Source organism: Scyliorhinus canicula, chromosome 5 (genome assembly GCF_902713615.1).
Source record: "Scyliorhinus canicula chromosome 5, sScyCan1.1, whole genome shotgun sequence".
Classification (NCBI taxonomy): Eukaryota; Metazoa; Chordata; class Chondrichthyes; order Carcharhiniformes; family Scyliorhinidae; genus Scyliorhinus; species Scyliorhinus canicula.
In genome coordinates, this window is record NC_052150.1 from 156,438,591 (window position 1) to 156,455,301 (window position 16,711).

The 16,711-nt window shown below is 47.5% G+C and overlaps 1 protein-coding gene across 2 annotated transcripts in view; it reads left to right on the forward strand.

Annotated features, from left to right (window-relative positions):
• The window catches only part of dnah5l (dynein, axonemal, heavy chain 5 like), a 493,661-nt gene that overhangs the window by 343,865 nt on the left and 133,085 nt on the right, over positions 1-16,711 (forward strand). For both annotated transcript variants that reach the window (XM_038797876.1, XM_038797875.1), the window contains exon 63: positions 2,665-2,859. In XM_038797876.1, the coding sequence (XP_038653804.1) occupies positions 2,665-2,859 (195 nt within the window). The remainder of the gene's footprint in view (positions 1-2,664; positions 2,860-16,711) is intronic.

The window sequence follows — 16,711 nt, forward strand, 5'->3', positions numbered from 1 at the left end:
CGCCGCGCGGCAGCCAGCAAACCCCGGGGGGCCCAAGTGCTATTTCTGCGGACAGACAAAGAACCCCCGGCAGCACTGCCCGGTGCGGAGTGCAATCTGCAAAACCTGCGGGAAGATGGGGCATTTCACTGCGGTGTGCCAGGCCCGGTCAATCGTCGCTGTATCCAGGTCCATTGTTCCTGCACCCCCCATGTACACGCATATCTGATATGGTCAATCAGATTGCACAGTACCGGGTTTTCTCGACAGTGGACCTGAAATCTGCCTACCACCAGCTCCCCATCCGCAAGGCGGACCGCCCATACACTGCGTTCGAAGCAGGCGGCCGCCTTTACCACTTTCTTAGGGTTCCCTTCGGCGTCACCAACGGGGTCTCGGACTTCCAACGGGAGATGGACTGAATGGTTGACCGGTACGGACTGTGGGCCACCTTTCCGTATCTGGACAATGTCACCATCTGCAGCCATGATCAGCAGGGCCATGACGCCAACCTTGCCAAATTTCTCCACACCGCCACTCTCCTCAACCTCACGTATAACAAGGAGAAGTGCCTGTTTAGCACAAACCGCTTAGCCATCCTTGGCTATGTGGTCCAGAATGGAGTTCTGGGGCCTGACCCCGACCGCATGCGCCCCCACATGGAACTCCCCCTCCCACACTGCCCCAAGGCCCTCAAACGATGCCTGGGATTCTTTTCGTATTACGCCCAGTGGGTCCCAAACTATGCGGACAAGGCTCACCCACTCATCCAATCCTCCGTTTTCCCACTGACGGCTGAGGCTCACCAGGCCTTCAACCGTATCAAGGCCGACATCGCCAAGGCTGCAATGCACGCGGTCGACGAGACGTTACCATTCCAAGTGGAGAGCAATGCATCAGACGTCGCTTTGGCCGCCACCCTCAACCAGGCAGGCAGGCCCGAGGAATTATTTTCCCGCACCCTCCATGCCTCCGAAATGCAGCACTCATCCATCGATAAAGAGGCCCAAGCCACCGTAGAAGCTGTGCGGCATTGGAGTCATTACCTGGCCAGCAGGAGATTCACTCTCCTCACTGACCAACGTTCGGTTGCCTTCATGTTTAATAACACACAGTGGGGCAAGATTAAAAACGATAAAATCTCGAGGTGTTACAGATCAACCACAACATAATTGAGTGCAAAACAGGCTCAAGGGTTGACTAACCTCTTCTTGTTCCTTTGCAAATGTGTTTATTTTCAGCTCCAGTTTCAGTCCAACAAATGGTCGTGACTAGGAACATTTCCTACTGCTTTGTTACATTTGTTCAAATGTATTTTTGCTTGTAGCTCCTTGTGAATCCAACACACAGTAATTTAAATTTCCTGGGCTTTGGTCACTGTGTATCAGTTATTATTTTGTCAAATTTGTGAGACAGTCTGGAGTTTTTAAAAAAGTTAGTCAGGTTGGATAGCTTGTTTACAAAAGCAAAGCACAATGGATGGCTCACTTGGTGCTGAGAAAAAAGAGAAATGGAAAAACCATACTTTATCATGTCAGGTGTGAATTATTTATCAATTTCTATTACAATACAAAATTACTGTAAAAACATATTGAATTGGTGGTATAATTTGTTTATTCTGTTACTTAATATATTTGTTTTACAATTAAAGCACTAGGCAAGTCAAGTCTAGTGATGTTCTGCTGCATTACTGAGACACGGACAGAAAGCAAACAGCTGAAATAATCGGAAAAAGGTCTACGTCCATTACTCAAACACACTGTGAACCTTTACTAGAAATCTGGGAAAATTGAGATATTCTCCCGGACACAGGGAGGCAGTGCCAGCTGTAAGAGTAGTCCGAAACACAACTCAAAAATATCTAAAAGACATCCAAGTTGGATTTTCCAAAGCTGTTTTATCATTTGAGAGAACAGGAGCGCAAGTCATTTCCGCAACAGGAGAGAAACCACACCAATCAACATCGTACATTACTGAACGGCTAGTTCAAGGACAAACTGGCAAACATCTGTCAATTACTATACAATTACAGGGGTGGCACAGTGACTCACAGGTTAGCACTGCTGCCTCACAGCACCAGGGACCCAGGTTCAATTCCCACCTCGGGTGACTGTGTGGAGTTTGCACATTCTACCCATGTGTGTGTAGAATTTGCACATTCTACCCATATCTGTGTAGATTTCCTCCAGGTGCTCCAGTTTCCTCCCACAGTCCGAAGATGTGCAGGTTAGGTGGATTAGCTATGATAAATTGCCCCTTCGGGTGAGGTTGCAGGAATAGGGTGGAAGATTGGGCCTGGGTAGGGTGGTATTTTGAAGGGTTGGTGCAGACTGGATGGGTTGAATGGCCTCCTGCACTGTAGGGATTCTATGATCTCACACCTATTCAGGCATGAAATGTCGGAAAGCCAATGAATGGAAGAGATTTCTATTTTGTTTTTAAAATTGTTGTTGGAAGCAGGCACAAGATGGCCGACTTTGGATTACACATAATTCTGTGAAGTAGCAATCATTGCAAAAACATTTTCTTTTATTTCTGCTTGTCCACTGTGTTTCAATTGCTTTCCAGTCTACGTGACTCAAAAGTAGCCTTATGAATAATCATTGTTGCTTATTTTCAATGAGCCCATTCATGACATTGGAAAAGTGATAACCTTCAACAGTTTTCATTCATTTTAATCTTCAGGACATCAACCTAATCAATATGTTGGTTGATAATGTTACAATCGGTGAATGGAACCTCCAGGGTCTTCCAAGTGATGATCTGTCAATACAGAATGGTATCATAGTAACCAAGGCAACCAGGTACCCACTTCTGATTGACCCACAAGGACAAGGCAAGATCTGGATTAAAAATAGAGAAAAGAACAATGAGTTGCAGGCAAGTCTGGGAAAATGTTTTTTGCTTATAATGGGGTAAGATTTCCACCTTGGATGTGATTGCTGATTGAGGGTCAGTTTAGCTCAATTGGCTGGATAGCTGGTCCATGATGCGGAGTAAGGCTAACAGCCCGGATTCAGTTCCTGTACTGGCTGAGGTTATTCATGAAGGTCCTACCTTCTCAACCTTTCCCCTCAGGTTAAATCACCACTACTCTGCTCTCCCCCTCAAAGGGGAAAGCATTCCTATAGTCACCTTGGGACTGTGGCAACTTAAAATTGCTGATTCTGGCCTAATTGTGTCCAACTCACTGAATTTCCATCAAATTGATTGACAACTTTCCAAATAATAAGCCTCACGGTAGCATGGTGGTTAGCATCAATGCTTCACAGCTCCAGGGTCCCAGGTTCGATTCCCGGCTGGGTCACTGTCTGTGTGGAGTCTGCACGTCCTCCCCGTGTGTGCGTGGGTTTCCTCCGGGTGCTCCGGTTTCCTCCCACAGTCCAAACATGTGCGGGTTAGGTGGATTGGCCATGCTAAATTGCCCGTAGTGTAAGGTTAATGGGGGGATTGTTGGGTTACGGGTTACGTGGGTTTAAGTGGGATGATCATTGCTCGGCACAACATTGAGGGCCGAAGGGCCTGTTCTGTGCTGTACTGTTCTATGTTCTAAAGGAAAAATCTGGCAATAACCAATTTGGCAGCATTTTAAAATGTAATTTTTGAAAAACATTTTTTGCTTTAAAAAAATTTCCTTCATATAGTTAAAAGTGATAACTTGAAATGTTATTAAAACAGCTGATAATAGTTTATCAGAAAAATATAACGGTTTCTAATCATCACCTGAATAACCACATTTTAAATTGCTTTTAAAAAAATTCTATTTATTTTGCGATACATTAGTCTGTTTCTTACCAAATTAGAACAAAATTCATATTTAAAAGCTTTTGAAATGGATTGTTTAATAATGTTCTTGCAAAAGAACCAGTTTATTAAAGTCTCCTTGAATGCCTGCATATGAACACAATTAATGAAAACTCTTCAGAGTAATTAATTCACGCTGGGTGTTGGGCCAATGTTGTGCACAGGGCCTGAATTCCATTTCTGGGTTGGAAAAATTCGAGTTGTGCTGAACACTATTTAAGCTTAATCTTTTGCGACTGTTTGGTTGATTTTGGCCAAATTGTGTCAAAACAAATAACAATCTAGCAGAAATACTAGGCATACATCTTATAATTGCCCCAAATTTAAAATATCAATGTTAGAAAATGCCGGTGATTTAAAATAATGGAGAATATGTCTGTGTAAAACAGTCATTGGGCTGGATTTTCTATTTCAGCGGCTAAGTGCTGACGCCAGCTGAAGCATGTGTGGTCTTTTATGACCAGAAAATTGGCATCAACCCCTCGCCGATTCCTGGACCACTGAGGGACTAGCAGAGGCGCCGGGTGAAATTCCTGGCTGCCGCACCGAAAATGGCTGAAGAATGGCCGGGTCCTTGCCTGCGCATGCGCGCAAGTGACAACCTGCAGCGGTCACGCCATACAACATGGCGCGGCCGTGCATGGAGCCGAGCCCCCATCCGAGTCCCCACAGGCTACCCCCTGGCCACCCCACACCAGTCTTCCCAGCCCTCTCGGAAGCCCCCCCCCCCAGCCAGCGGCACGGATCCAGGCTGAGTGTAACAGCGCTGGACACAGTCCGCAGGTTCCTGCATGGCTGAGACAACACGTCAACGGCACAGTCGCGAACTCGGGCCATCAGTGGCGAAGCATCGTTGGAGGGCCGGCAGATGACATGCCAACACCGTTGCGGCGACGTGTGGCGCGTTACGCGATGATGCCATTTTGGAGGGGGCGGAGCATGGCTGACCGGCATCAAACCGGCACTGGCCCCGATTTCGACGTCGGAATCGATTCTCCACCTGATCGCCGATTACGATACCGCCATCAGGCAATGGAGAATCCCGCCCATTGTTTTCTTTAAGGTAAACAGACCATTTCAATGCACCTTTGCCAGTATTTGTCCTCAACATGCATCAAAAATGTTATTCATCTCATGGAATTCATTTTTTTTTTGGAATTCTGGGCAGAATTCTCTCAGCCCGGGGCCGGGCCGGAGAATCCCTACGACCGGCGTGAATCGTGGCACACCGCCCCAACGCTGGGACACGATTCACGCAGAGCAGAAAATTGGCGCCATTGGCGCTGACATGGTTGGCGCAGCGCCGGTCGGCGGCCATTCTACGCAGCCTCCCCGCCAATTCTCGACCCGGGATGGGCTGAGCGGCCGTCGTACAAAACCCGAGTCCCGCCGGCGCCGTTCTAATCTGCTCTCAGCCGGCGGGACCTCAGCGTGGAAGTTTCCGGGGGTGGTCTGTGGGGGGGGCTGGTTTAGCACATGGCTAAGTAGCTGGCTTTTAAAGCAGACCAAGGCAGGCCAGCAGCACGGTTCAATTCCCGTACCAGCCTCCAAAAACAGGCGCCGGAATGTGGCGAGTAGGGGCTTTTCACAGTAACTTCATTTGAAGCCTACATGTGACAATAAGCGATTTTCATTGCATTTCATTTTGTTTTTTCCACTTAAGGGGCAATTTAGCATGGCCAATTCACCTAACCTGCACATCTTTCAGTTGTGGGCGTGAAACTCATGCAGATATGGGGAGAATGTGCAAACTCCACACTGACAGTGGCCCGGGGCTGGGATTCGAACCCGGGTCCTCAGCGCCGCATTCCCAGTGCTAACCACTGCACCACATGCCGCCCTACCTAATGTTTAAGCTAATGGGCAGCATGGTAGCATAGTGGTTAGCACTACGGCTTCACAGCACCAGGGTCCCAGGTTCGATTCCCGGCTTGGGTCACTGTCTGTGTGGAGTCTGCACGTTCTCCCTGTGTCTGCCTGGGTTTCCTCCAGGTGCTCGATTTCCTCCCAGAAGTCCCGAAAGACTAGCCATAAGGCAATTTGGATATTCTAAATTCTCCCTCTGTGTACCCAACCAGGCGCCGGAGTGTGGCAACTCGGGGTTTTTCACAGTAACTTCATTGCAGTGTTAATGTAAGCCTACTTGTGACAAGTTTTTGCAGTGTGTGACAGCAGGTGGGAAAGATGACATGGAAGCCACAGGCCACAACAGCAGCTTCCTCTGCCTTATTGTTGAGCACACAGAAAAAATTATTCCAAAGAGCAGGTCCTATGCTGGTGGCTCACCCAGCTAGTGACTTATATCCTAAAAGATCAGGGCATCTTTTTTAAACAGTGCCCAAAACAAAAAAAATCAGAAAAAATAATCCCCTCCCACCCCCAAACACCACTCCAACCCCCATGGAATAACGCCCCCCCCCCCCCCCCCTCCCCGCCCTCCCACCAGGCAACACAACAAACCCCTCATGGAAGTCACCCATGCAAACACCCGCAATGGACACCTCCAGCACTGCCAAGGAGCAGAACCGTGGGGCATTGCCTGGGTAATGCTGGGGCAGTGCTTGGGCAGTGCCAATGGGCCATAGCAGGGCGCAATGCCCAGGCCACGACCCTCTTCCCCCGATCCAAGAACTCACCTAAACCTCTTTTGTGGATTCTGGTCTTCTGCTGACCAGGTGCATGCCGTGGGAGACATGTCATGATTCATGTCAGCATGCCCTCACACCAACCAGAATTGACAACCTTAACAGTGGAGGTACTATTAAGCATTAAGACTTGATCCAGAGCAGCCTAAATTGGAAAAAGATTCTGAAATGCATGTTAACCTCATTATTTACATGCAGCACGGTTCAATTCCCGTACCAGCCTCCAAAAACAGGCGCCGGAATGTGGCGAGTAGGGGCTTTTCATAGTAACTTCATTTGAAGCCTACATGTGACAATAAGCGATTTTCATTGTATTTCATTTTGTTTTTTCCACTTAAGGGGCAATTTAGCATGGCCAATTCACCTAACCTGCACATCTTTCAGTTGTGGGCGTGAAACTCATGCAGATATGGGGAGAATCCGCCAAAATTGCATTTTTAGGTGCTTGTTGTATGCCTCTAACACAGGTGTGGCATCAACTAATTTCCGGTTATCTCTTCATATACATAAAAATTGGTGTTTTATTATTTCCCAAGTGTTGCGATTCCCATTTGATGTTATAACTGGTTGGGAAGGTTCCACAATGGGACCCTGTCTCAAAAGATCGTAACTTGTACTTTTCTTTGTAAAACGTGGACAGACAGAATCATGGGACCGCTAATTAGTTTTAACAACAAGAAAAAAAACATTTATTAAACATGAAAAACTTGGATAATGATACAATACTCTTTCACTTCCCCTCAGCTTAAAAAAAATATCAGATTTTACGATTAACATGGATTGCAAAGTGCATTTTAAGGTACAATGGTCCCATTAACAGAAAGTCCATTTTAAGCATGTAAATTGGCTGTGGTCACATACAGACACTCTGCTCCAAACCCAAGTCAATGTCTGTGGTTTTCTCATCAGAATCCCTCCAGATGATTGCCCAGGGGAGTTTCCAAGCTCCAACTCCTAACAATACACTTGGTTCACATTAATAATTTCCATTAGCGGTTTGCAGTCCAAAATCTAGGTCATGTTTTCCAAATGCCTCTTTTAAACTGAGCTACCGCTCCACTTTTAAAAGTGAATCCAGTTTAGGATTTACACCAACCCCTTTAGGATTTCTTTGTCATGAGAGCTGTACAAACTGTTCACAATCGCTTTAACTCTCAATTCCCAGACATAATTAAAATGACATCAGACATTTAATTTACCATTGAAGTCTGCTGTACCACTTTAAATCTGGTTACTGCAGTTGTCTCTTTAACTCAGAATGTTTTGTTTACTCTTCCTTGATTTTTTCTGTTATTCTTTGATGACTCCTGTCACCTTAGATATTCTTTCTGTCCCAACCCCCTGCTTATCTGGACTGCACTTTGTTCCTCAGGAAGTTTGAAATTCCCTTGTCCAGTCCAGCATTTCCTGACAGAGTTGAGAGAAGTACACTCCCCAGTGTCCTGTCTCCAACTGCAATATATCCAGCTCAAACTAAAACTTATAAGTTTTGTTTTATCCTTACAAGGGCCTCCAGTTGCTAAGCACCCCCTGCGAGTTCAATTTGTGATTCCACTCAATCCTACTCCCATCTATTCTCATCCAAATCTACCATTGTAATCCTCTATTCCCTTCTCTCTCATGTGCTTATTTATATTCCAATTACATACATCTGTACTATTTGTTTCAATCATTTTGTGTGGTAGTGAGTTCCACATTCTCATCGTAATAAAAACGTATCATAAGAAATAAGAGCAAGATCAGAATAATTTGCCCCTAAAGTCTGTTCTTCCAGTCAATTAGATCATGGCCTTAAACTCCATTTTCCTGCCTGTCCCCAGAACCCTTGACTCTCTTGTCAATCAAAAATCTGTCCAACTCAAGCCTTGACTATATTCATTGGCCCAGCCTCTGCGGTTCACCGGGAGAGAAAAGTTACAAATATTAACAACCGCCTGAGAAAATGAATTCCTCCTCACCTCAGTCTTAAACATTTTGAAATTGTGACTTCTAGTTTTAGATTCCTTCAGAAAGGGAAACATCCTCTCATTCCTGTCAAGTCCCCTCAGATTCTTATATGTTTCCATTTCTTCAAAACTCTCATGAGTGTAGGCCCAACTTGCTGAACGTTTCCTCATGAGGCAATCATTTCACCCCAGGAATCAACTTTGTGAATCTTCCGTGTACCAATTTCTTTGGGTAAAGATTTTCTGAACTCCATAATTTCTTGGAAACTATCTTATATTGAGGCTTCTTGTTATGCTCTTTCCCACTTGAAGAAACATTCTTTCTCTATCTATAATTATAAATATATCTATTCTTATATCTATAATTTTAAAGACCTCTATTACATCACTCTTCTCTCTTCCTTTTTCAAGAGAAAACAGACAAAGCCTGTCAATTCTGGCCTGATCTACATGCTGCACTCACACTTTTTCTGATATCAACAAAGTAAATCTTCTCTGAACTCTCTCCAGAGCCCCTATATCAGTTTCTTAACAAGAACTCCATGCAGTATTCTTAACTGTGGACTAGCCAACTTTAAAAAAAAAATAGGACATTGAAAAGAGCGCGAGAGGAGAGACAGCCGGGACATTGAAAAGAGCGCGAGAGGTAAGACAGCCGGGACATTGAAAACAGCGCGAGAGGAGAGACAGCCGGGACATTGAAAAGAGCGCGAGAGGTAAGACAGCCGGGACATTCAAAACAGCGCGGAAGGAGAGACAGCCAGGACATTGAAAAGAGCGCGAGAGGTAAGACAGCCGGGACATTCAAAACAGCGCGAGAGGAGAGACAGCCAGGACATTGAAAAGAGCGCGAGAGGTAAGACAGCCGGGACATTCAAAACAGCGCAAGAGGAGAGACAGTCGGGACATTGAAAAGAGCGCGAGAGGTAAGACAGCCGGGACATTGAAAAGAGCGCGAGAGGTAAGACAGCCAGGACATTGAAAAGAGCGCGAGAGGAGAGACAGCCGGGACATTGAAAAGAGCGCGAGAGGTAAGACAGCCGGGACATTGAAAACAGCGCGAGAGGAGAGACAGCCGGGACATTGAAAAGAGCGCGAGAGGTAAGACAGCCGGGACATTCAAAACAGCGCGGAAGGAGAGACAGCCAGGACATTGAAAAGAGCGCGAGAGGTAAGACAGCCGGGACATTGAAAACAGCGCGAGAGGAGAGACAGCCGGGACATTGAAAAGAGCGCGAGAGGTAAGACAGCCGGGACATTCAAAACAGCGCGGAAGGAGAGACAGCCAGGACATTGAAAAGAGCGCGAGAGGTAAGACAGCCGGGACATTCAAAACAGCGCGAGAGGAGAGACAGCCAGGACATTGAAAAGAGCGCGAGAGGTAAGACAGCCGGGACATTCAAAACAGCGCAAGAGGAGAGACAGTCGGGACATTGAAAACAGCGCGAGAGGAGAGACAGCCGGGACATTGAAAAGAGCGCGAGAGGTAAGACAGCCAGGACATTGAAAAGAGCGCGAGAGGAGAGACAGCCGGGACATTGAAAAGAGCGCGAGAGGTAAGACAGCCGGGACATTGAAAACAGCGCGAGAGGAGAGACAGCCGGGACATTGAAAAGAGCGCGAGAGGTAAGACAGCCGGGACATTCAAAACAGCGCGGGAGGAGAGACAGCCAGGACATTGAAAAGAGCGCGAGAGGTAAGACAGCCGGGACATTCAAAACAGCGCGAGAGGAGAGACAGCCAGGACATTGAAAACAGCGCGAGAGGTAAGACAGCCAGGACATTGAAAAGAGCGCGAGAGGAGAGACAGCCGGGACATTGAAAAGAGCGCGAGAGGTAAGACAGCCGGGACATTGAAAACAGCGCGAGAGGAGAGACAGCCGGGACATTGAAAAGAGCGCGAGAGGTAAGACAGCCGGGACATTCAAAACAGCGCGGGAGGAGAGACAGCCAGGACATTGAAAAGAGCGCGAGAGGTAAGACAGCCGGGACATTCAAAACAGCGGGAGGGGACACATTGAGAGCGGCGGGGTGCCAGTGGGAGCAAAGATAATATAAGGCGGGAACCGGAAGTACGACCCGCGGACTTCTGGGAAGGATTTTCTCCTAGCCAATAAATTGTGGTGGAGAGGATACCCGAGACACTACACGTGTAGTGTCTCCCACCCGCCCTCCTCCTCTAACCTAATAATAAGACCCATTGGGGTGAGCAGGTAAGTGCTATATTATATTATTATTTTTTTTATTTGTTTTATATTTGTTTACCAGAACTTGGTTGAAATTAAGTGGATGGCAGGGAAGGTAGTGCAATGTTCCTCCTGCAGGATGTTTGAGGTGAGGGATGCTGTTAGTGTCCCTGCTGATTTTACCTGCAGGAAGTGCAGCCTGCTCCAGCTCCTACAAGACCGAGTTATGGTACTGGAGCTGGAGTTGGATGAACTTCGGATCATTCGGGAGGCAGAGGTGGTCATAGATAGGAGCTTCAGGGAAGTAGTTACACCAAAGACTGGAGATAGATGGGTAACTGTAAGAGGGACTGGGAAGAAGCAGACAGTGCAGGGACCCCCTGCGGTCGTTCCCCTGAGTAACAAGTATACCGTTTTGGATACTTGTGGGGGGGACGACTTACCAGGGGTAAGCCATGGGGTGCGGGACTCTAGCACGGAGTCTGTCCCTGTTGCTCAGAAGGGAAGGGGGGAGAGGAGCAGAGCATTAGTAATTGGGGACTCAATAGTCAGGGGCACAGATAGGAGATTTTGTGGGAGCGAGAGAGACTCACGTTTGGTATGTTGCCTCCCAGGTGCAAGGGTAAGTGATGTCTCGGATCGTGTTTTTCGGGTCCTTAAGGGGGAGGGGGAGCAGCCCCAAGTCGTAGTCCACATTGGCACTAACGACATAGGTAGGAAAGGGGACAAGGATGTCAGGCAGGCCTTTAGGGAGCTAGGATGGAAGCTCAGAGCGAGAACAAACAGAGTTGTTATCTCTGGGTTGTTGCCCGTGCCACGTGATAGTGAGACGAGGAATAGGGAGAGAGAGCAATTAAACACGTGGCTACAGGGATGGTGCAGGCGGGAGGGATTCAGATTTCTGGATAACTGGGGCTCTTTCTGGGGAAGGTGGGACCTCTATAGACAGGATGGTCTACATCTGAACCTAAGGGGCACCAATATCCTGGGGGGGAGATTTGTTAGTACTCTTTGGGGGGGTTTAAACTAATTCAGCAGGGGCATGGGAACCTGGATTGTAGTTTTGGGGTGCGAGAGATTGAGAGTAGAGAGGTCAGGAGCACAGATTTGACTTCGCAGGAAGGCGGCAGTGTTCAGGTAGGTGGTTTGAAGTGTGTCTATTTCAATGCCAGGAGTATACGAAATAAGGTAGGGGAACTGGCAGCATGGGTTGGTACCTGGGACTTCGATGTTGTGGCCATTTCAGAGACATGGATAGAGCAGGGACAGGAATGGTTGTTGCAGGTTCCGGGGTTTAGGTGCTTTAGTAAAGTCAGAGAAGGGGGCAAAAGAGGGGGAGGTGTGGCGCTGCTAGTCAAGGACAGTATTACGGTGGCAGAAAGGGTGCAAGATGGGGACTCTTCTTCCGAGGTAGTATGGGCTGAGGTTAGAAACAGGAAAGGAGAGGTCACCCTGCTGGGAGTTTTCTATAGGCCACCTAATAGTTCTAGAGATGTAGAGGAAAGGATGGCGAAGATGATTCTGGAAAAGAGCGAAAGTAACAGGGTAGTTGTTATGGGAGACTTTAACTTTCCTAATATTGACTGGAAAAGATATAGTTCGAGTACATTGGATGGGTCGTTCTTTGTACAATGTGTGCAGGAGGGTTTTCTGACACAATATGTTGACAGGCCAACAAGAGGTGAGGCCACTTTGGATTTGGTTTTGGGTAATGAACCAGGCCAGGTGTTAGATCTGGAGGTAAGTGAACACTTTGGAGACAGTGACCACAATTCGGTGACCTTTACATTAGTGATGGAAAGGGATAAGTATACCCCGCAGGGCAAGAGTTATAGCTGGGGGAAGGGCAATTATGATGCCATTAGACATGACTTAGGATGTGTAGGTTGGAGAAGTAGGCTGCAAGGGTTGGGCACACTGGATATGTGGAGCTTGTTCAAGGAACAGCTATTGCGTGTTCTTGATCAGTACGTACCAGTCAGACAGGGAGGAAAGGGTAGAGCGAGGGAACCGTGGTTTACCAAAGAAGTGGAATCTCTTGTTAAGAGGAAAAAGGAGGCCTATGTGAAGATGAGGCGTGAAGTTTCAGTTGGGGCGCTTGATAGTTACAGGGAAGCGAGGAAGGATCTAAAGAGAGAGCTAAGACGAGCAAGGAGGGGACATGAGAAGTCTTTGGCAGGTAGGATCAAGGAAAACCCAAAAGCTTTCTATAGGTATGTCAGGAATAAAAGAATGACTAGGGTAAGAGTAGGGCCAGTCAAGGACAGTGGTGGGAAGTTGTGTGTGAAGGCTGAGGAGATAAGCGAGATACTAAATGAATACTTTTTGTCAGTATTCACTCAGGAAAAAGATAATATTGTGGAGGAGAATGCTGAGACCCAGGCTATTAGAATAGATGGCATTGAGGTGAGTAGGGAAGAAGTGTTGGCAATTCTGGACAAGGTGAAAATAGATAAGTCCCCGGGGCCTGATGGGATTTATCCTAGGATTCTCTGGGAAGCCAGGGAAGAGATTGCTGAGCCTTTGGCTTTGATTTTTAGGTCATCATTGGCTACAGGAATAGTGCCAGAGGACTGGAGGATAGCAAATGTGGTCCCTTTGTTCAAGAAGGGGAGTAGAGATAACCCCGGTAACTATAGGCCGGTGAGCCTAACATCTGTGGTGGGTAAAGTCTTGGAGAGGATTATAAAAGATACGATTTATAATCATCTAGATAGGAATAATATGATTAGGGATAGTCAGCATGGTTTTGTGAAGGGTAGGTCATGCCTCACAAACCTTATCGAGTTCTTTGAGAAGGTGACTGAACAGGTGGACGAGGGTAAAGCAGTTGATGTGGTGTATATGGATTTCAGTAAAGCGTTTGATAAGGTTCCCCACGGTCGGCTATTGCAGAAAATACGGAGGCTGGGGATTGAGGGTGATTTAGAGATGTGGATCAGAAATTGGCTAGTTGAAAGAAGACAGAGAGTGGTGGTTGATGGGAAATGTTCAGAATGGAGTTCAGTTACGAGTGGCGTACCACAAGGATCTGTTCTGGGGCCGTTGCTGTTTGTCATTTTTATAAATGACCTAGAGGAGGGAGCAGAAGGATGGGTAAGTAAATTTGCAGACGACACTAAAGTCGGTGGAGTTGTAGACAGTGCGGAAGGATGTTGCAGGTTACAGAGGGACATAGATAAGCTGCAGAGCTGGGCTGAGAGGTGGCAAATGGAGTTTAATGTGGAGAAGTGTGAGGTGATTCACTTTGGAAAGAATAACAGGAATGCGGAATATTTGGCTAATGGTAAAATTCTTGGTAGTGTGGATGAGCAGAGGGATCTCGGTGTCCATGTACATAGATCCCTGAAAGTTGCCACCCAGGTTGATAGGGTTGTGAAGAAGGCCTATGGTGTGATGGCCTTTATTGGTAGAGGGATTGAGTTCCGGAGCCATGAGGTCATGTTGCAGTTGTACAAAACTCTAGTACGGCCGCATTTGGAGTATTGCGTACAGTTCTGGTCGCCCCATTATAGGAAGGACGTAGAAGCTTTGGAACGGGTGCAGAGGAGATTTACCAGGATGTTGCCTGGTATGGAGGGAAAATCTTATGAGGAAAGGCTGATGGACTTGAGGTTGTTTTCGTTAGAGATAAGAAGGTTAAGAGGTGACCTAATAGAGGCATACAAAATGATCAGAGGGTTAGATAGGGTGGACAGCGAGAGCCTTCTCCCGCGGATGGAGGTGGCTATCACGAGGGGACATAGCCTTAAATTGAAGGGTAATAGATATAGGACAGAGGTCAGAGGTGGGTTTTTTACGCAAAGAGTGGTGAGGCCGTGGAATGCCCTACCTGCAACAGTAGTGAACTCGCCAACATTGAGGGCATTTAAAAGTTTATTGGATAAGCATATGGATGATAAGGGCATAGTGTAGGTTAGATGGCCTTTAGTTTTTTTTCCATGTTGGTGCAACATTGAGGGCTGAAGGGCCTGTACTGCGCTGTATCGTTCTATATGTCCTTGGGATGTGGGCGTTGCTGGCTGGGCCAGAATTTGTTGCCCATCCCTAATTTCCCTTGAACTGAGTGGCTTGCTCGGCCATTTAACTGGGGGGCAGTTAAGAGTCAACTGCATCACTGTGTGGGTCTGCAGTCACATTTAGGCAAGACCAGGTAAGGACGGCAGATATCCTTCCCTGAAGGACATTAGTGATCCAGATGGGTTTTTACAACAATCAGCAATGGTTTGATGGTCATAATTAGACTTAATTCCAGATTTTCTTTTATTGAATTAAAATTTCACCATACGCCATGGTGGGATTTGAATCCACATTGTCAGAGTATACCCTGGGTCTCCGGATTACTAATCCAGTGACAATGGGCGGGATTCTCCCCTACCCGGCGGGGCGGGGGGTCCCGGCGTAACGGAGTGGTGCCAACCACTCCGGCGTCGGGCCTCCCCAAAGGTGCGGAATTCGCCGCACCTTTAGGGGCCAAGCCCTCACATTGAGGGGCTAGGCCTGTGCCGGAGCAGTTGGCACCACACCGACTGCCACCCAAACCGGCTCCAGTGGCCTTTGATGCCCGCCGCCCGGCGCCGGGGCTGGCCGAAAGGCCTTCGCCGGTTTGCGCATGCGCCGGTGCGTCAGCGGCCGCTGACGTCATTACCGGCGCATGCGCACTGGGGGATTCCCTTCCGCCTCCGCCATGGTGGAGGCCGTGGCGGCGGCGGAAGAAAAGGAGTGCCCCCACAGCACTGGCCCGCCCGCCGATCGGTGGACCCCGATCGCGGGCCTGGCCACCGTGTGGGCACCCCCCGGGGTCCGATCGCCCCGCGCCCCCCCCAGGACCCCGGGGGCCCGCTCGCGCCGCTGATCCCACTGCCACCAGAGGTGGTTCAAACTACGGCGGCGGGAGAGGCCTCCGAGCGGCGGGTCTTCGGCCCATCGCGGGCCGGAGAATCGCCGCAGGGGCTCGCCGATCGGCGAGTGGTGTTTCCCGCCCCCGGCCATTCCCGGGTGGCGGAGAATTTCTGCCACGGTTGTGGCGGGATTCGGCGGGCCCGGGCGATTCTCCGACCCTGCGGGGGGTCGGTGAATTTCGCCCAATACCACTAGGTCACTGCCTCCCCAGTTTGATAAAGGTATTGCATTACTTCTCTAACTTTCAATTTTATCCCTCTCGAAATAAAACCTACTGCTTAGTTTGCTTTTTAATGGCGTCACCAAGCTGTGGTGTAATTTTTAGTAATTGGTGCGTATGCACTCAGAAATCCCTTTGTCCCTTTGTTCCGCTATTCCACTGAACATTGTACTTCCTTACCTCATATTTTTCTGTGTTGTACCTCCTTTGCCAATTATATCCCCATTTTGCAAGTTTATTAATGTCCACTCATCACTTGTGGCATTTGTCCTCGGTGTTGACTATTTCCTCCAATTTGTGGCATCCAATATTTTCCCACTAAGGGGTGGAAGTCCCACTCTCATCTTGTTAGGACCACCCCTGTCAAAATATCATTGTGACGCAACCATTTCAACCCTGCTGCTTCAAGATTGACTTTCTTACCAGTAAGGGGAGGATGGGGGGGGGGGGGGGGGGGAAGCAATATGCTGTGCAGTAAAATTCACCCTATTGTTTTTGATTCCAAAGTCTATATAGTTAATATAAATTGTGAACACGGTGCTCCCAGCACTGATCCTTGTGGAATACTACTTCCCATCTTCCACCATTCTTAATAACTCCTCTTTGCTCCTTTTCTATCTTGATGCCAGCTAAAAATCCAATATGGCACCTGCCCCCTGGATCCACATTTTCTGAGGTTAATCATTCGTCTATTATCAGGCTCCTTATTGAAAGTGTTTTGAAAATGTAGATAAATTACATCTACTGTATTCCCATTGTCTATCCTCTCTCTCTTACCTCATCAAAATATTAAATTTTCCTTTTCAAAATCCATGCTTATTACTCATTGTTGTATTCTTTGTTTCTATATATACTATTATTTCTAAATGTTTTTCTACTTTACTGAGAGTGTACCTTTCAAGTTTGTATATAACAACATATGTTTTAGTAACCCCAACGAAAAGTCATAAATATTTTATAATAACTGTCACATCTTTGGCACATGCCAGAGGCGAAAGATGGCCTCCTTCTGTGTTGTACGATTCTATG